General features: G+C 37.4%; 1 protein-coding gene across 1 annotated transcript in view; it reads left to right on the top strand.

Annotated features, from left to right (window-relative positions):
• The window catches only part of SEMA3E (semaphorin 3E), a 113,990-nt gene that overhangs the window by 42,778 nt on the left and 49,562 nt on the right, over positions 1 to 21,650 (top strand). The window contains exon 4 of the mRNA XM_030307862.2: positions 19,206 to 19,299. Within this exon, the coding sequence (XP_030163722.1) occupies positions 19,206 to 19,299 (94 nt within the window). The remainder of the gene's footprint in view (positions 1 to 19,205; positions 19,300 to 21,650) is intronic.

The following is a 21,650-nucleotide window of genomic DNA, read 5'->3' as shown; positions in this document are numbered from 1 at the left end:
GAATGTAGTTTTTATCTGACCTCCAGGTAAACTCAGCCAAACGTGAGCTCTAGGAAATAAGATATCAAAGATGCTATAAAGACTGGACACAAGTAGAACACAGCTTCAGCATTGGTTCTCTAGTTAGCATTATGAAGAATCATTATTTTCAGCCTTTGTTTATTAATATTCTATATTTTCCTCCATAATTATAAATTGATTTCATATTAATGATATTGTTTCAGTCCTTTATAGTCCTACAAGTCACTGCCCACTCCTGTTAAGGAAATTAAAGAACTGAGTCAAATTGAGAGCAGTTTTTCAACATCTCTTCAGTCTCATTCCCTTCTCCAGGGGAAACCACCACCCCTGATTTGGGTTGTGGCTCTCTCACCTCTTATGTTCTCTATGGAAGTGCTCAACCCAAACTGATAATACTGGTTCAATGTGTGTGTATGTGTTTATATTCTAGACCTGTAGGCTTAAAATCCCAGTCTCCTTTTGGCTAACTCGAGGCAATGTCAGTGTCCTTCAGTGTCCTCCTCCATAAAATGAGCTTATAATAGTATTCCATGTATAGAGTCATCGTGAGGATTGGAGTAATGTAAGTAAAGCACCTAGAATAGTGCTGGACAAATAGTGAATGCCAGGGATCACGAACTCTCATGGTCACCACCAGCCAGAGCATCTCATTCCTTTACACTCTTCAATGGTTGGTGTCAGTCATTGCCATCACATGTTCGTTCACAAATTTGAATTCCCAGCTCTCACATAGCTTTTGATATTTTATATCTGATATCTTATAAATGACTTCCTGTCATTTAAAGTTTCCAAATCTGGGGGCGCCTGGGTGGCGCAGTCGGTTAAGCGTCTGACTTCAGCCAGGTCATGATCTCGCGGTCCGTGAGTTCGAGCCCCGCGTCAGGCTCTGGGCTGATGGCTCAGAGCCTGGAGCCTGTTTCTGATTCTGTGTCTCCCTCTCTCTCTGCCCCTCGCCCGTTCATGCTCTGTCTCTCTCTCTCCCAAAAATAAATAAACATTGAAAAAATAAATAAATAAATAAAGTTTCCAAATCTGGGGCACCTGTGTGGCTCAGTCAGTTGGGCGTCTGACTCTTGATTTCAGCTAGGTCATGATCCCAGGGTCATGAAATAGAGCCCCGTGCCAGGCTCTGCACTAAGCATGGAACCTGCTTAAGTTTCTCTCTCCCTCTCCCTCTCTCTCTCTGCTCCTCCCTTGCTCATGTTCTCTCTCTCTCAAAATCTCAAAATAAATAAACATTTTTAAAGTATCAAAATCAGTAAATCAGACACATTCCTAGTATGAAATTTACCATGTTTCCTTAAAAATCAATTATTTCATTCTCTTCTACTATGAAAAGAGTAATTGAAAAGAGTAAGATATTACTCTTTTCTTTCTCACTCAAGCTTAAAACCTCAGTGTTTTGTTGTCAGCCTAGCTTTCCCCCAAGTTGAATTAGGAGCAATGCTTTTTTATAGCTGTATCTTTAAAGTACCTTTCCAATTCATTCCTCTTTCTGTTCCTTCTGCCAGAACTATTATTATCCCTAACCGCTCCCACGAGTTTCCTTACAGTCTCACTGGCTCTTCACTCTGGCTTTATCTCTGCTGTCAAATTAACTTCACTAAACAATAAGTCTTTTCAGAACATTCATGATTTACCATTGCACATCGAGTGAAGGAGGTCTGAGTGCCTTATCTCAGACAGCCCGTGTTCTTCATTGTATCTCTCACCTACACTGTATCTTCTCTTCTTTGCTCATTAAACTTTCCCTGTACAAGTTTGGTTACCATCAATCAGGACTCCTTACTCCTTTCTTACCCATCCCTTCATCATGAAGTGTTTTTTGTTTTGTTTTGTTTTGTTTCTCTTTCCAGAATATCTTCCTTTAGAAGAATGATTAGGAAGGTTGGGAATTAGATCTTCCTGTTAATAGCTATATAAATCTGGGTAAGTTTCTTTATATCTCTGAGCCTCAGGAACTTTATTTATAAAATAGGATACAGATATCTATCTTATCAGGTTGTAGTAACTGTGGAATAAACAAATAAGCAGTGTTATTATGGGCACTTGGATGGCTCAGTCTGTTAAGTGTCTGACTCTTGATTTTGGCTCAGGCCATAATCTCAGCGTTCATGAGATCAAGCCCCATATCAAGCTCCATAGTGAGAGTGCATGGATTCTTGCATGGGATTCTCCCTCTCCTTCTCTCTCCCTACACCTCCCCAACTCATGTACCTGAGCTCACGCATGCTCGCTCTCTCTCTCTCTCTCTCAAAATAAATAATGAAAATAAAACTTAATATATATGTCTCATTAGGTTGCAGTAACAATGAAATACACAAATAAGCTATGTTCTTAAAATAACTGACATGTAGAGAGTTCCTAATAGAAATCTTCACTAACTTTAGTTTTTTTGTTTTGTTTTTTGTTTCGCTGAGAAAAACATTTCAGGGTATCACCCCTCCTTCCCTCAGCCTAGACCACTCTACCTCCAGTACTAAAATTAGGTTCCAAGTTCTTGTTCTCATCATAGTTAGTACCTTGTTCTAGGACTTTTCACACTGAAGCACTCATTATAGTAATTATATTCCCCCTCTGTAGAGCCTGAAAGATGTAGCTCCTGTCCTGTGATGTTTTTTGGAGAATCACTATACATTTAAATACCTATCTTAGAGATTTGTAATAAGCAATACAGGAGAATAGTTAGATGAAAGTGTTTTGTATTTTAAGTGCTCTGCAGAAGTGAACTTTTATTACTTTTGTAGCACCTTGCCCAGTGCTTTGCAGAGTTATGAAGTGCACATTGAATGAAATATACATTGAAAAGATATCTTAGTGTATGTTAGGTACCGTGTTTATTCTCCATTCCGTTATCACTGATGATGTGATCTTAGTGAAACATGCTTGTTGTCTCTTTTAATTGTATTATATCTCTGTCTCATCTGTATCTACAGGCATGGACCTCCAAAGTAATCATTCAAAACAAGAAACATGTTAAGAATATGCTCACATCCCTTTTATGTTTGTGTAATAAGCTGATGTTTGTGGTTTGATAAAGGGAGGGATGAGATGCCAGAAGAAGGGTGGAACATACACCCTCACTCTCAAGGTCATGGAACAGGCCTTCCCACTTCAAGTATATGGCAAAGTAGGCCGTGGCCCAGGAATCATCAAATCAGGAAGGGTTTTAATATTATCACCTTTGAAAATGATTTTGGAATACTCTTCTCTAACTGTATAAGATTTCTACAGTAGAGAATCAATTCCTCATATGTAGATTTCCTCTTTCCCCAAGAGAAAGCCAGGAATCCCTTAACCTAGACTCTCCTAACCATGGAAGACTTTACCCATTCACTCTATTTTCCAAAATTGCCTTTGATGACACCATTAACTCCAAGAGCTGTATGGGTCCAGCCAGGACTGAGTGACAAATCAGCTGTTAAAGAAAGTGTCCCTTCCCTTGCAGCTGTCCTGCTCTTACTGTGCAGATGGTGAATTTATTTTTTCTTTTACCAGCAATTCTTTTCTTTCTTCTCCACACAGGACTGTGATCCTTTGTGATCATGTATGACTCAGTCAGCAGTAGGAACACTCATAAGATTGAGGAGTTTTCAAATGTGTCCAAGGGAAAGGGAACAGGGATTCAGAAATCAGGACTTGCTCCAAAGGCTGGCTGTATGCTAAAAAGGGACTATGACTTCCTTCCCATGAAAAGTAGATATTCATAGTTTTATAAAAAGCATCTTTGTCCTCAAAAAAGAATCTTGCTTTTTGCTTCATTGTGTGTGGTCAGAATAACAGTGAGAGTAGTCAAATCCAGAGGTGGACAGGAAAAATAGTGTCGAAAAGAAATCCAGATCTTAAAGCTAACTGGAGTTAAGATGGATCTTTTCTTTTTATGTGTAAATGTCTAAATAATTACCTCCATCCTTCAGTTAAATTTTTTAAGGTATACATGAAGTTTTCTTCATGATTTTTTCTAGCATTCTCTGTTGCATGTTGATATTAATATTAATGTTGTTTATAATAAGGAGTATTTTAATACTAATATCTCTTAATATTTTACATGTTAAAATATATAAATTCTTATATTGTCAAATATGTAGATTATTATATAAACATATATAAAAATTATCATATATGTACCATGTATTCTAAGAAACAGACTATAATTGCTCATTTATGGTATAGCAATTATTTTATTTTTTATTTATTTTTTATTTTTTATTTTTTTTATGAAATTTATTGACAAATTGGTTTCCATACAACACCCAGTGCTCATCCCAAAAGGTGCCCTCCTCAATACCCATCACCCACCCTCCCCTCCCTCCCACCCCCCATCAACCCTCAGTTTGTTCTCAGTTTTTAACAGTCTCTTATGCTTTGGCTCTCTCCCACTCTAACCTCTTTTTTTTTTTTTTTTTTTTTTCCTTCCCCTCCCCCATGGGTTCCTGTTAAGTTTCTCAGGATCCACATAAGAGTGAAACCATATGGTATCTGTCTTTCTCTGTATGGCTTATTTCACTTAGCATTACACTCTCCAGTTCCATCCACGTTGCTACAAAGGGCCATATTTCATTTTTTCTCATTGCCACATAGTACTCCATTGTGTATATATACCACAATTTCTTTATCCATTCATCAGTGGATGGACATTTAGGCTCTTTCCATAATTTGGCTATTGTTGAGAGTGCTGCTATGAACATTGGGGTACAAGTGCCCCTATGCATCAGTACTCCTGTATCCCTTGGATAAATTCCTAGCAGTGCTATTGCTGGGTCATAGGGTAGGTCTATTTTTAATTTTCTGAGGAACCTCCACACTGCTTTCCAGAGCGGCTGCACCAATTTGCATTCCCACCAACAGTGCAAGAGGGTTCCCGTTTCTCCACATCCTCTCCAGCATCTATAGTCTCCTGATTTGTTCATTTTGGCCACTCTGACTGGCGTGAGGTGATACCTGAGTGTGGTTTTGATTTGTATTTCCCTGATAAGGAGCGACGCTGAACATCTTTTCATGTGCCTGTTGGCCATCTGGATGTCTTCTTTAGAGAAGTGTCTATTCATGTTTTCTGCCCATTTCTTCACTGGGTTATTTGTTTTTCGGGTGTGGAGTTTGGTGAGCTCTTTATAGATTTTGGATACTAGCCCTTTGTCCGATATGTCATTTGCAAATATCTTTTCCCATTCCGTTGGTTGCCTTTTAGTTTTGTTGGTTGTTTCCTTTGCTGTGCAGAAGCTTTTTATCTTCATAAGGTCCCAGTAATTCACTTTTGCTTTTAATTCCCTTGCCTTTGGGGATGTGTCGAGTAAGAGATTGCTACGGCTGAGGTCAGAGAGATCTTTTCCTGCTTTCTCCTCTAAGGTTTTGATGGTTTCCTGTCTCACATTTAGGTCCTTTATCCATTTTGAGTTTATTTTTGTAAATGGTGTGAGAAAGTGGTCTAGTTTCAACCTTCTGCATGTTGCTGTCCAGTTCTCCCAGCACCATTTGTTAAAGAGGCTGTCTTTTTTCCATTGGATGTTCTTTCCTGCTTTGTCAAAGATGAGTTGGCCATACGTTTGTGGGTCTAGTTCTGGGGTTTCTATTCTATTCCATTGGTCTGTGTGTCTGTTTTTGTGCCAATACCATGCTGTCTTGATGATGACAGCTTTGTAGTAGAGGCTAAAGTCTGGGATTGTGATGCCTCCTGCTTTGGTCTTCTTCTTCAAAATTCCTTTGGCTATTCGGGGCCTTTTGTGGTTCCATATGAATTTTAGGATTGCTTGTTCTAATTTCGAGAAGAATGCTGGTGCAATTTTGATTGGGATTGCATTGAATGTGTAGATAGCTTTGGGTAGTATTGACATTTTGACAATATTTATTTTTCCAATCCATGAGCAGGGAATGTCTTTCCATTTCTTTAAGTCTTCTTCAATTACCTTCATAAGCTTTCTATAGTTTTCAGCATACAGATCCTTTACATCTTTGGTTAGATTTATTCCTAGGTATTTTATGCTTCTTGGTGCAATTGTGAATGGGATCAGTTTCTTTATTTGTCTTTATGTTGCTTCATTGTTAGTGTATAAGAATGCAACTGATTTCTGGACATTGATTTTGTATCCTGCAACTTTGCTGAATTCATGTATCAGTTCTAGCAGACTTTTGGTGGAGTCTATCGGATTTTCCATGTATAATATCATGTCATCTGCAAAAAGCGAAAGCTTGACTTCATCTTTGCCAATTTTGATGCCTTTGATTTCCTTTTGTTGTCTGATTGCTGATGCTAGAACTTCCAGCACTATGTTAAACAACAGCGGTGAGAGTGGGCATCCCTGTCGTGTTCCTGATCTCAGGGAAAAAGCTCTCAGTTTTTCCCCGTTGAGGATGATGTTAGCGGTGGGCTTTTCATAAATGGCTTTTATGATCTTTAAGTATGTTCCTTCTATCCCGACTTTCTCAAGGGTTTTTATTAAGAAAGCGTGCTGGATTTTGTCAAAGGCCTTTTCTGCATCGATTGACAGGATCATATGGTTCTTCTCTTTTTTTTTGTTAATGTGATGTATCACGTTGATTGATTTGCGAATGTTGAACCAGCCCTGCATCCCAGGAATGAATCCCACTTGATCATGGTGAATAATTCTTTTTATATGCTGTTGAATTCGATTTGCTAGTATCTTATTGAGAATTTTTGCATCCATATTCATCAGGGATATTGGCCTGTAGTTCTCTTTTTTTACTGGGTCTCTGTCTGGTTTAGGAATCAAAGTAATACTGGCTTCATAGAATGAGTCTGGAAGTTTTCCTTCCCTTTCTATTTCTTGGAATAGCTTGAGAAGGATAGGTATTATCTCTGCTTTAAATGTCTGGTAGAACTCCCCTGGGAAGCCATCTGGTCCTGGACTCTTATTTGTTGGGAGATTTTTGATAACCGATTCAATTTCTTCGCTGGTTATGGGTCTGTTCAAGCTTTCTATTTCCTCCTGATTGAGTTTTGGAAGAGTGTGGGTGTTCAGGAATGTGTCCATTTCTTCCAGGTTATCCAATTTGTTGGCATATAATTTTTCATAGTATTCCCTGATAATTGCTTGTATCTCTGAGGGATTGGTTGTAATAATTCCATTTTCATTCACGATTTTATCTATTTGGGTCATCTCCCTTTTCTTTTTGAGAAGCCTGGCTAGAGGTTTGTCAATTTTGTTTATTTTTTCAAAAAACCAACTCTTGGTTTCGTTGATCTGCTCTACAGTTTTTTTAGATTCTATATTGTTTATTTCTGCTCTGATCTTTATTATTTCTCTTCTTCTGCTGGGTTTAGGCTGCCTTTGCTGTTCTGCTTCTAGTTCCTTTAGGTGTGCTGTTAGATTTTGTATTTGGGATTTTTCTTGTTTCTTGAGATAGGCCTGGATTGCAATGTATTTTCCTCTCAGGACTGCCTTCGCTGCGTCCCAAAGCGTTTGGATTGTTGTATTTTCATTTTCGTTTGTTTCCATATATTTTTTGATTTCTTCTCTAATTGCCTGGTTGACCCACTCATTCGTTAGTAGGGTGTTCTTTAACCTCCACGCTTTTGGAGGTTTTCCAGACTTTTTCCTGTGGTTGATTTCAAGCTTCATAGCATTGTGGTCTGAAAGTATGCATGGTATAATTTCAATTCTTGTAAACTTATGAAGGGCTGTTTTGTGACCCAGTATATGATCTATCTTGGAGAATGTTCCATGTGCACTCGAGAAGAAAGTATATTCTGTTGCTTTGGGATGCAGAGTTCTAAATATATCTGTCAAGTCCATCTGATCCAATGTATCATTCAGGGCCCTTGTTTCTTTATTGACTGTGTGTCTAGATGATCTATCCATTTCTGTAAGTGGGGTGTTAAAGTCCCCTGCAATTACCACATTCTTATCAATAAGGTTGCTTCTGTTTATGAGTAATTGTTTTATATACTTGGGGGCTCCGGTATTCGGCGCATAGACATTTATAATTGTTAGCTCTTCCTGATGGATAGACCCTGTAACTATTATATAATGTCCTTCTTCATCTCTTGTTACAGCCTTTAATTTAAAGTCTAGTTTGTCTGATATAAGTATGGCTACTCCAGCTTTCTTTTGGCTTCCAGTAGCATGATAAATAGTTCTCCATCCCCTCACTCTGAATCTAAAGGTGTCCTCAGGTCTAAAATGAGTCTCTTGTAGGCAGCAAATAGATGGGTCTTGTTTTTTTATCCATTCTGATACCCTATGTCTTTTGGCTGGCGCATTTAATCCGTTTACATTCAGTGTTATTATAGAAAGATACGGGTTTAGAGTCATTGTGATGTCTGTATGTTTTATGCTTGTAGTGATGTCTCTGGTACTTTGTCTCACAGGGTCCCCCTTAGGATCTCTTGTAGGGCTGGTTTAGTGGTGACAAATTCCTTCAGTTTTTGTTTGTTTGGGAAGACCTTTATCTCTCCTTCTATTCTAAATGACAGACTTGCTGGATAAAGGATTCTCGGCTGCATATTTTTGCTGTCTAGCACCCTGAAAATCTCGTGCCAATTCTTTCTGGCCTGCCAAGTTTCAAAAGAGAGATCAGTCACGAGTCTTATAGGTCTCCCTTTATATGTGAGGGCACGTTTACCCCTTGCTGCTTTCAGAATTTTCTCTTTATCCTTGTATTTTGCCAGTTTCACTATGATATGTCGTGCAGAAGATCGATTCAAGTTACGTCTGAAGGGAGTTCTCTGTGCCTCTTGGATTTCAATGCCTTTTTCCTTCCCCAGTTCAGGGAAGTTCTCAGCTATTATTTCTTCAAGTACCCCTTCAGCACCTTTCCCTCTCTCTTCCTCCTCTGGAATACCAATTATGCGTATATTATTTCTTTTTAGTGTATCACTTAGTTCTCTAATTTTCCCCTCATACTCCTGGATTTTTTTATCTCTCTTTTTCTCAGCTTCCTCTTTTTCCATAACTTTATCTTCTAGTTCACCTATTCTCTCCTCTGCCTCTTCCATCCGAGCTGTGGTGGTTTGCATTTTGTTTTGCATTTCCTTTAAAGCGTTTTTCAGCTCCTCGTGACTGTTCCTTAGTCCCTTGATCTCTGTAGCAAGAGATTCTCTGCTGTCCTGTATACTGTTTTCAAGCCCAGCGATTAATTTTATGACTATTATTCTAAATTCACTTTCTGTTATATTATTTAAATCCTTTTTGATCAGCTCATTAGCTGTTGTTATTTCCTGGAGATTCTTCTGAGGGGAATTCTTCCGCTTGGTCATTTTGGATAGTCCCTGGTGTGGTGAGGGCCTGCAGGGCACTTCCCCTGTGCTGTGGTGTATAACTGGAGTTGGTGGGCGGGGCCGCAGTCCGTCCTGATGTCTGCCCCCAGCCCACCGCTGGGGCCACAGTCAGACTGGTGTGTGCCTTCTCTTCCCCTCTCCTAGGGGTGGGATTCACTGTGGGGTGGCGTGGCCCGTCTGGGCTACTTGCACACTGCCAGGCTTGTGATGCTGGGGATCTGGCGTATTAGCTGGGGTGGGAAGGCAAGGTGCACGGCGGGAGGGGGGGCAGGCTTAGCTCGCTTCTCCTTAGGTGATCCACTTCAGGAAGGGCCCTGTGGCAGCCGGAGGGAGTCAGATCCGCTGCCGGAGGTTTGGCTCCGCAGAAGCACAGAGTTGGGTGTTTGCGCAGAGCGAGCAATTTCCCTGGCCGGAACCGGTTCCCTTTGGGATTTTGGCTGGGGGATGGGCGGGGGAGATGGCGCTGGCGAGCGCCTTTGTTCCCCACCAAACTGAGCTCTGTCGTCCGGGGACTCCGCAGCTCACCCTCCCTTTGTCCTCCAGCCTTCCCGCTTTCCGAGCAGAGCTGTTAACTTATGACCTCCCAGACGCTAAGTCGCGCTTGCTGTCTGAACACAGTCCGTCAGGCCCCTCCGCTTTTGCAAGCCGGACTCAGGGGTTCTGCTTGGCTGGTGAGCCGCCCCTCCGCCCCGGCTCCCTCCCGCCAGTCCGTGGAGCGCGCACCGCCTCGCCGCCCTTCCTACCCTCTTCCGTGGGCCTCTAGTCGGCACTTGGGTCCGGTGACTCCGTTCTGCTAATCCTCTGGCGGTTTTCTGGGTTATTTAGGCAGGTGTAGGTGGAATCTAAGTGATCAGCAGGACGCGCGGTGAGCCCAGCGTCCTCCTACGCCGCCATCTTCCTCTGTATCTCGGTATAGCAATTATTTTATACAGTGTATAGAGAGTATCAGAAGTTAAACCCTGTTTATGCTGAACAAATATTTACTACCACGATTTTTTTCCTACTAAATTTGCCCTAAAATATCTACACAGGATAGAAGTCCCTACTTGCTTAAAAGATAGCTGATTGTACTCACATTCCCTAGAATTCTTGGCATTTTATTAAGCAGCTGAGATTAAGAAATCTAGTAGGTCATGATGCCCATTACCGCAAAACTCTATTTCCTTCAGCCTTTTTATATGTAGACCTGCTTTGAACATTGTATAATTTGTTGATGTAAAGAGATTCCAAGTGAGTGACTTAGTAGTTTATTACAGAATGGTGCTTCAGTTTCAGTATGAGTGGTAAATTTAGGAGCAGATTGACTGGGTGGTCCAGGCAAGGATTGGCTAGAAATACTGTGATAGATCTTCTATCACATTAAATTTGACTTTTTCCAAAAGCAAACACAGATGATCTTGAGGTAAATGAAACAAATTACAACCAGTAATGTCCTTATTACAAGACTGGCTCTGCTTATTTTTCACGTAATTAAAATACCAAATTTCTTAAGCTCAGAACTAGATATTTAATTGTAATATGACATTTCCTAATGTGACCTTGTATGTCCAGCAAATAGTCAGCATCCAGATCTTTATTTTCTTAGGTTTATTTCAGTCTATTGCTGTTATTCTCCTTATTGATAAATAAATTGTTTCATCTTTGTCCAGTAGATACCTCTTCAAGTCAACATCCCTCTTCTAAGCCTTGTGATATAACTCTAATAGTTTTCTTAGCTTCTTCGCTTTGTAGAATAAAAAGATATTCTAAGGCCACTTTGTACATTTATGGCACCAGACTTTTTTTTTTTAATTTATTTTGTGGTCTTTATTGATATGTATGAGTTCATTATATAATAAGGAAAGAAGAAACCCTTTTTTATTTGAGTGAAATAATGTTTATGGTTTTCCCATTTTAAGATTTTTTCCCCAAAATCATTAAGTTACATTATTTATCCATCTTTCTTTTATGCCTCCTGGATTTTGTGTCTTGTTTTAAAAGGCCTTTCCCACACCACACTGAAGGATACATACCAAATTTTTATGTCTTTTTCTATTCCCTTGTATAATCCTATTTCCTATGTTTAAATTGTTGATCAATCTGGAATTTGGCTATAGGGCTATAGGACATGAGGTAGTAATCAAACTTTATTTTTTTCCATATGGCACTCCAGTTGTCCAAACACCATTTATCGAATAATCCATCATTTATCCACAGTGCTTTGAAATACTATCCATATTAATGTGCATTCTTACACTTATGGCTTCTCATAAGATAGAATAAGGTTTTAAAGTTAACTGCAAAACATCAGAAAACAAAAATAAAATAATACTGAATTAAATCAGCATTATGCACCATCAGGTTTGATATGAAATCTGGTTGCAAACCCTTGGATATAGTAAGGGCTCAGTTTTCTTCCCATATATAGTTATTTCACGTTCAGATTTTCTGATTCTTTTAGTTTCTTTTATATTAAATTCCTTCTTCTGATTCTCACAACAGTCATAGGAGACAGCAGCATGGAAATATTATTTCTTCTTTTTCACAAGTGTTGAAATTGAGGTTGAATGGGGTTATGGGACTTGAGCCATAGATCAAATCAGAGGCTTTTTTATCTCCATGTTAGATTAGCTCTCTTTGGAAAAACATTTTTTGACTCTTATTTGACTTCTTATTCCTATTCCTATTTTCATTCTCTTCCTTCTTCTTTTTCCTAGTAGTTTATAAGATAACATTAGAGACTTTATTTCTGCCATTGAAGTGGTATACTTGCCTAATATGATTCAAGTATTAAAATATAGTTATTAGTTATTGAACTATATTTAACATATTAATAAAAAATTAACTAATATGTTAGTGGTAGTCACCTGTTCATTTTAGCGTTTCTGTTTGTTAAATTTACAATTAGAGAGGACACTTTGCTTAATTTTATAGGGTTTAAAAGGAGTAGCATGCATCATGTTTCCTAAATTGAATATTGACTGAATGCTTGAGCTGTCATAGGCTTCTTAAATGTTGGTTGAATTACCCATTTGTATGCATAATCACAATACGTTGGAAATAATGTTACAAGAGATATGTAGCACAGTCTGTGGAAGAAGGTTTGCTTAGAGAAGTCTTGGAGAATATCAGCAAGAAGGCCTCTTTCAACAGTATTTCCTCATTACACAGGGTTTTTGTGTTGTAGAGAAAAGGAAGAATTGAATTCCTTTTTTCCCCAAGGGAAAATGTAATAGAAGAGCTGTGGATATTATCATACCTACAACTTTAAAGAAAGTCAGTCAGCTTGTGATGCTAGAGTTTTGATTGGAGGGTGGGTTTCTAGAGGGAGAAAAAACCTAAAATCAAGCCGTGAAGATCCTGAACTGCCGTTCTGGAGATGAGACTTTATAACAGTGAGGAGGTACCTAAGAGAGAAACATGGTTGTATTGGAGAGGGTGATAAAGAAGAGGTTGACGCTGTTTTCTAATAAAAGTAGGCTTCAGGACAACATAATCAAAGTTGGAAGAGTATTTATTTCTAGTACTCTTACTCCACCAGGCATACATTTCTGGTAGACTGTGCTAATAGTGTGGAATTTAAGAGACTGTTGGAATAAGATGAGGGTGAGGAGAATGGAATCATGAAGTAACAATTAAAGGAAACACAGGAGGGGGGGAAAGATTATTTTTCTTAAAAATACAGGTTAAACAAATGTTTATTTACAAATTCAGCATAAGAAAAGTGAGTTAGAATTTTACCTTAGATGTATTATATGCCTTTTAAAAATGTTTGGTCGCATTTGCAAGCTATTCCAATAATGTTAAAGGAAACAAAACATTTAAATATGTAATTTAATAACTACATTATGGTATTTTTTTCTTTAAATAATTCTTCATATACATATTCAAACCTTGATTATGCATGAATTACCTCGTAACAGACACTCAGCCATGCCCGCAGCACATCTGTAATGCCTTCTCCATCTACAGTGGTAGGTAGGGTAGATAATATTGTAGAATGAATATGGCACTAGAAGTTAGAAGATACTCTTCTAGATTTGCAAAGCACCACCCTGCCTCTGATTTCTCATCTATAAAAGGAAAATAATATTTGTGAACAATATTATTGACGCTTTTATACTTCATAGACTTATTTTGAGGGTGAAACAAAATAATGTAGGCAAAAATGGTTCCTAAATTTTTTTTTTTTTTTAATGTTTATTTATTTTTGAGACAGAGAGAGACAGAGCATGAACGGGGGAGGGTCAGAGAGAGAGGGAGACACAGAATCGGAAACAGGCTCCAGGCTCTGAGCAGGCAGCACAGAGCCCGACGCGGGGCTTGAACTCACAGACCGCGAGATCGTGACCTGGCTGAAGTCGGACGCTTAACCGACTGCGCCACCCAGGCGCCCCTGGTTCCTAAATTTTAAAGCACTATACAAATATGACATTATTTTTTTAGAGATAAAAATGTAAAAAAAAAAAAAATTAAAATGCAAAGCTGTTAGCCTTGGTGTCAAAACATTTACTTAAAATTTCAGTCCCTTTTCATATTTTTTCTGCTAGTTTATTGAGCCTTTGGGAAATGTTTCCAATATACTTTAATACATGTTTTTATTGATTGGCAGAAGAAAGGAAAAAATTATATAGTCATATTTAAAGTTAATTTGATGCAGATTATTAGATAGCTATTATGTAAAGAATTAAACTACATGATATGGTTATTCTAGACATTTACATATCCAAACTGCATCTTTTATTTTTCATTGTTGATGAGTACATGTATGTATGCCTTGTGTATTTTACTACTTTTTCTCTAACCATTAGAAATAGTTAATAAAATAGGGAATTGTTTGATTTGTTTTAGAGTATTTATAATGTTCTTTTTTTCTCTGACATCTTTCAGAATATACTATTGACACTAAGGGCACAAATAGTTCATCAAGCTGACTTATTAATGGGAAAATCATTTCATTTAATGGGCATGACATGTAACACGTGATATGTGCAGTAACTCACATATTGAAAATAGCTTACAGCAGGCTTGCTGGATCCTGAGCGCTCCCCTCAAGGCCTAAAGGGAAAAACTGTCCTGGAAAGACTTACCGTTTATTCTTTAAATGTTTTTTGAATAGCATGTGCATCTGCTCACGCATTTGCAAACCATAGGCCCTGCTTTCTCTCGAGCACAAGAGAACCCATTGAAAAACTTCCTGCCACACTGAAACAAAACGTGTAGCTCACACTTCTAATGCGAGTGATGTCTTGTAAATTTAAGCCACATTACTCACGTAGAAATTCCAGCTGTTAAAACACAGATAATGGAAAGCCAGTGGAAGCACTGGCCAACATTCTCAATAAGGTTAAACACCAACGTTACGTATTCCTTGAACCATAAGCGCAGTTGCTTTGGGGTCATTGACAGTGTCACCGTGCCTCAAGTTTTCTGGTTGGTTTGGTTGCTGAATTCCACTTCATGGAAGAAAATGATATTACTCACTTTTTAGTATTTTATTGGATTGTGCACTAAATTAAACACTGCATTTAAGATTATAGTGAACTCTCAAGATAATGGGAGGAACTACTTAATTTGAAGTCAGGCTGATCTGTGCAGAACAAAGCTATAGAAGTTTGGAATTTGCCTGCATTGTGTTACAACATCAGCATTATCCAGTCTAGGGTAATTTTTTTCTTTTCACCTCTTCTCAACAATTTCAACATCTCTGTTGTATGAAATTGCAAAAATAATATATTGAGTCCTGAGGAACTAAGATGAATTGAACCAATGTATCGTTCTGTCATATGTGGCTTAACAAGGTAAAGAAAGCCTCCGCTCTAAAAGCATGAAACAAAATATCAGGTAAATTATTAAAAACTACTGTAAAGTCAGTTATTTGATAAGAATTCAGAACTCAGTCTTTACTCCCAGCTCAGTGTTGCAGTTTCATGACCACACACCGCAGTATCAAAAGATATTCAGTAAAAAATAAAAATAAATCAGTCATGTGGGACAGGGAAGCCTTAACTAAAAAATGATTATACCTTCATGTCACACCTCCCTATTACTTCAAATTACATATTGTCATTAATAAGGTCATGGTGGAGAGGGTGCCTGAGTGGCTCACTAGGTTAAAGGTCTCAGTTCAGCTCAGGTCACGATCTCACATTTCTTGAATTCAAAGCCCACATCGGGCTCTCTGCTGTCAGCACAGAGCCCGCTTTTGATCCTCTGTCTCCCCTCCACCCTCTCCCTGCTCTACTCATGCTCGTTCTCTCTCTCTTTCTCAAAAATAAACCAACATTATAAAAAATAATAATAGGGTCATTGGGAATAAAACAAATACCATTATTCTTAAGTATTTGATTTTACTTTTAATAAATGCAATGGGATATTCAATTATGTTATATTTATCCTAACCCTTAATACATTAGTACTGGCAAGAATTCATCATAAATCATAAAGGTATATATGTAAGTGTATTATCTTCATTAAATAGTAGCTGGGGAAATAAAGAATATATCTTTTCTTTAGTTTTTTGAACAATGTAATAGTTTTACTAAACCAATAGCAATCAAAATACGGTGAAAAAATAGGACCATGATGTTTCTATATGAGTAGCCCACAGAAACCATATACAATATAGGACAGCATAATAACTTGTACATATTATCTAGTTTTGAATCAATATACCTATATACAGCAGTTCTGTGAGTTCTTTTAAATATAAAAGAAAATAAGCATGGGCAAAAAAATGTTTCTAGAAAAGTGGTATTTTTTCAAACATCATGAACAGTTGTTCATTTATTTGATACAGAGGATTGGAGATTAACATCACATGAGCAATTTCCTCAAAAAAACCCTGCAAACCAGTAGGGAGGAGAGTTAAACACATAGACAATTATAATACAGAAAAATACATGGTATAAAAGAGGGATTCATATGATGCTTGCAGGGACACAAAAAGGAAAAGGAAGAGATTTGACAGCAGTCAAAGAGATCAGATCAGGATTCCCAGGGGTCATAAAGTCTCTGCTGAATTTTTAATATTATATGGGCATTATTACCCAGAACACATTGAGGAACCTGGGAAAGAGATATTCAGAAACCTGCCAGTAGTTCAGAATGGCAGGTACCCACACTGTGAGAGCAGTTACAGAACCTTCAAGTGTTCAAAACAACTCTTCATTTGCTTGTTACAAATATTATAGTCTTCAAAACACACATTTCAGTAGTTTTAAAATTTAAGAAGTATCGTGCTCTACAATCCAATTTGTCATTGTCTTTTAGTTTTACATTATTTGACTCCTGGAGTATTGTTAACCAAGTGCTATGTATGGAAGAAATGACTATGTCCTCTAAAGATTTGGACCTTCCTTCTCTCTGTACATAAAGATAATGGTGTTTGTCCAAAGCAAAGGTCTTCCAGGAGTATATCGGTTTTTTTTTTCTTTTTATTCACTAGTGGGCTAAACAATTAGAAACTAAAGAGTACATGCATTTTTTAAATTAAAATTATACGTCTGTCCTTTAAACTATTCAAAAATATGCATTTTTAATAGTGATGTAAAAGCAGGCAAAAAAGTTTTAATTTAACTTATTTTACAATGACTATACGTTGAGATAGTCTTAGCCATTAATCATAAAATGAGATACATATTTGAAATCTTCTGCATAAAAGAGGAAGCGATCTGTCAAGGTACATCCAAGTTTGGACATAAGGCATACAAATATTTGAGTGTCCGGCACTCATTTGTTCTCAGGTTTAAATTTGAGGTTTTGTAAAAGAGTATGTCCTTTTACAGACTCACATCGAATGAAAAATTCCACATGAGCCTGGGTTCCACTTAGTTGTTTGCCAAATGTTAGGGTGGTAGGCATCTTTTTGAATGTAGGTTTCTGTCAATTCAGTCTACTTCTCTTCAAAGCTGAAAACACTGATATGCCAGGTAATTGATACCTCAGACATGTGCTGAAATTCAGCAGTCAGCAACAGCCTCAGGAACCTAGTCATGATTTATACTTAAGAAACCTGTGATCTCTCTAAGAAACTGTGACTTCATCCCCATCACCTGACTACCCTTCTTTGAAGTTTGAGATTCTCTCAATTTTAGAATTCTTCGTTTGCATTTTCTGTGTTTCATCTACTTGACAGTTTAAACTTAATATATTGTGCTGACTTGAATAAATAAGCAACATATTTGTTTTTCTCTTCAATTTTAGTGCTGAAGGTATCTAATTTTATCCATTAGGTAAATCACCTTTACCTGTCATTAGTGATAAAAAGTTGAGTTTCAGAATTTTGAAGTTATAGAAAGTCTTGATTTAAGAAAGCACTTCAGTCTCTTTACTGGTTTTCTATAACCAAATATTGGGACTTTTGACTGTGTTAGAAAAAATGTAAAATGTATGTCCTACCTACTTTTCTCAAATAATCCACAAAGTGGCAGTGTGACTAAAGGTCAGACGAGTATTACATTCACACACTTGATCTCTTTCTCCTTCATATAGTGCTGTGGGTCAGTTTTGCAAATAGATGAAAACTGTTCAGCACAGCTGTTAGGTGGGAGGACCAAGAATTCGGTCTCATTTTAACAAACTTTTTTTTTTTTTCTCATGTCATTGCAAATTGCTCACCTCTGAGGAGCAAAAACAAAAATGTCTCCAATTATTTATTGGTATTCTTGCTCTCTGCTAATTTGTGTAAAATGTAGGAGTAGGGAAAAAAATTGGACTTAAAAAAATTTTTATGGCTTTTAGCCACCTCTGGGTCAGGAGCGTACATTTGCTCTATAGGCTGTCAATTCCCACAGGTCAATTCCAAGGATAAGACTGGAAGATTATAGAAGTCAGGTGAACTCTGCGTTTACTGGAAAGGTTTTAGAACAACAGGATCAGAATGGTGATATTAGAAAATCAGAGACAGTAAGAAAAATGTGTCAAATAACAATGCAAGAGAAGGACAGAACAGGTAACATGGAGTAAGGAGTGTGGCTAAGAAAGTCAAAATCAAGCTTGAAAAAAGTGCTGGCAATTCTCAAAGGTTATTCAGGACATTAGGATTGTTTTTAGGTTCATAGTTTACAGATGCACAGGGCTATTCATAGATACCGATGGGCAGTATCAACAATATTCTATTGCAAAATAGTGGGCTTTTTTTTCCTACAAAATTTTACATATTGATTCCTATTGTCACTTTTCCAAAGTACTTTTTTTTTTACCCAAAACATTTATAGCACACTTAATAATAATTACAAAAATGTGCTGAGAGTTTTGAATTCCGAGAATATTCAGAGAATATTCTGTGGTTATGGGTTTGCAGTAGGAACCAATGTAGTAGTGGTTCTTCACAGAAATACTTATTTTCCAGTTTCATTTACGTGACATGAGTCTGACATATTGCTCGTAATGTGACATTTATTTTTGCGTCTATATTCCAGTAATTATTTATGCAGTCATCATTCTCTAAATTATTAAAGTTAAGTGTCTATACAAAGAATATGTGATGAAGAATTAAAATGGAAATAAATAATCAAAATTGATAGAAAATTTCATCTTTTTCTTTTACGGACGCTTCAAAAAAAATCAATAGTGGCCTTTCTGGAATAAAAGACCATTTCTGTATTTATCGCTGAACCTCCCTTTTAGTAACCTTTCTTCTGCAAGTTTTCATTTCTTTGGAGTATTTAACTGACACATCTCAAAGTAATTAATACTCTTCGCTCAAGTGATAAAAACTGCTAATAACTTCTTTCATTTCATCACCTGTATACCTACTAGGAAGGAGGGAGAGAATCCATGTGGGCCTGAAAACCCATCTATTTATTTACAAAACCGAGTTTGCTCCTAAATAACTTGATGTTACTCTCTGGTGCCCTGTTTCCGATAGCAGTTCTGTACAAGGTCAAGATGTTTATGTTTTCTCTGAGCAGTTAGATTCTTATTAAAGTTGGCAAATACATAACGGCTTGTCTGGTTTTCTTTCTAGGATCCCCTGTTTCATCTGGAACCACACAGGTCAGAAAGAGGAAGGGGCAGGTGCCCTTTTGATCCCAGCTCATCCTTCATCTCTACCTTAATCGGTAATTATTGTCACCACAGTCAGTTGGTCATCATATTGATTTTGAAACGTCAGTCTGATTCTTTTAGCATTTCTTAATATGTGTTGCCTTGTCATATTTATTTATTGGTTCTAAGAACGAGAATGTTAAATTTCAAACCATGCTAAATTGAGCCAATTTAACTCTAAAATAAGTGCAGCTGCTATAAAGTATGCGTGTCTCATTCTGGAAACACAAATTTCTACTTAATACCTGATATAAAACACCTTGCAGTGTGCCATTTATCGTGCAAAAAATGCAGTTATAGTAACACTTTATAAAAACATCGCCAGCTAGAGAAACTGAACTGTTTTAACATAGGTTAGTTACTTATATTTTACTCTCTGATTTCCAGGGAGCTTAGATTCTCTTCTTGGTGTCTCTGTATCAGTAGAAAGTCATCTCAATTGAGAATTAATGTTATTTATCTAAACTCCTGTTAATCTAGAATATAAACTACAGAGGTTGACCAGTTTAAACTTGTACTAAATGTCCATATTGAAATAATAGAAAAAAGGTGGCATGTCTGATCTAGATTTCCATTTGATTCCATTTAATTAGATGAGGTACCTGGATACCTCACTTAAGAGACAGTGAAATTTTTCTTTCTTTTTATCTTTGTCTCTTTCTTCTTTTTCTTTTTCTCTTATATTCTTGGGGTTTAAAAATGGCACACTTGTTGGGTGCCTGGGTGGCTCAGTCAGTTAAGCGTCCGGCTTCAGCTCAGGTCATGATCTCATGGTTTGTGGGTTAGAGCCCCGTGTTGGGCTCTGTGCTGACAGTTCAAAGCCTGGAGCCTGTGTCAGATTCTTTGTCTCCCTCTCTCTCTGCCCTCCCCCACTCATGCTGTCTCTCTCTCTCTGTCTCAAAAATAAACATTAAAAAAAAATTTTAAATAACCCACTTGTCAAAGTACTCCAGCACTGTGAAGATACGATGGAGGAGTTTCCGAGTGTAAAATTGAAGAGAGCTATCCCTGACATTTAACTGGGTGCCATTAGAAATCTGTTTTTTTTTCCCCCACAGTGTTGTGAAGTTCTGTTATAGGTATGGCACAGACGTACAAATTCTATTATTACACGTGCGCTGCTTAGAGTTGTATGCTGTTATTAGGTCATCCTGTTTGCAGAAAATGGGAAAGTGTAAAATAACATGTAGGGACATCAGATTCAAACTAAAGGGTTAACACTTAAAACTCCCCACTGAGAAATAATCAAAATACCATATCACTGATTTTGTGTTAATAAAGATATTCCTGTGTATTCTAAGAACTTTATAGTCCCTGAACTTATTCCAGACAGTTGATTTTGATGGGCCTTGGATCCCAGTCCCACTCTCTGTGCTTCCCCAGCCCAGTCACGGTACTTAAGTCCAAGCAAGCAGAGCTTTGTTGATACATACAGTTGACCCTTGAACAACATAGGTGTGAACTTAACAGGTCCAGGTGTATGCAGATTTTTTAAAAATAAATACAGTGCAGTTCTGAGATGAGATTTCACATAGTAATGAAGTTCTTCAGAAGGTTGAATAAAGATATGTAATATTCTTAAAGAATATAAAATTTTAAAGAAAAATAGTATTTTAAGGTTGCTGTGTTCCTCTGCTAACCTATTTGTGTGTGTGTGCGTGTATGAACAAGATATGAGGAAGGGAGAATTTAAATATGAAAATAAGATTGCTAAGTAAGTTTAAACTTTAGTAAGAATCAAAATTTGGGGGGGGTGATACTTTTGATGAATGCCAGATCGATAAATGTTAGAAATGGCAGCGTATGAATTAAAATACATGTATTTGTTAAACAGTTTTTGTTTCTAATGCTTTCAGTGCTTTGTGGGGGGCAAGTTCATAGATTGAAAATTGGAATATGTTTGGAATAGATTTTCTTATTCCTTTTTCTGTACATCTTGCACAGAATGGGACTTCTATACATATTCACTGAATAGAGTCAATATCCTTCAACAAACAAACAAATTTTGGAATATTCATAAGAATGTTATAAATGATATTGAAAGTTGAAAATTACAGAGTGAACACTACATCTGTAGAGAAATCCCAAGAAGGTTAGAACTCCATTTATTTTTAACATTTCATTTAAAAGGTTGAAATATTTTATTCAGTCACCCTGCCACTCACCACTAAGCCTCCCTGGAGCTTATTTATGCATGAAACCAGGAACTTAAAACTGAATTTTTTAAGAGGGGAAATATTACTGGAGGGACATTTCCAAGTGAGTTTCATTGAACTTCCAAATCAAATTACACTGTGCCGAAATGTGAAGTGCTTGCCATCTGGGTGGCTGTTTCGCTTATTCAGAAGAGAAATCAAATCCTAAG

The sequence above is a fragment of the Lynx canadensis genome, chromosome A2, assembly GCF_007474595.2.
Source record: "Lynx canadensis isolate LIC74 chromosome A2, mLynCan4.pri.v2, whole genome shotgun sequence".
NCBI classification, from domain to species: domain Eukaryota; kingdom Metazoa; phylum Chordata; class Mammalia; order Carnivora; family Felidae; genus Lynx; species Lynx canadensis.
Note: the sequence above shows the minus strand (reverse complement) of the source record. Positions and strands in the feature narration are given on the sequence as shown.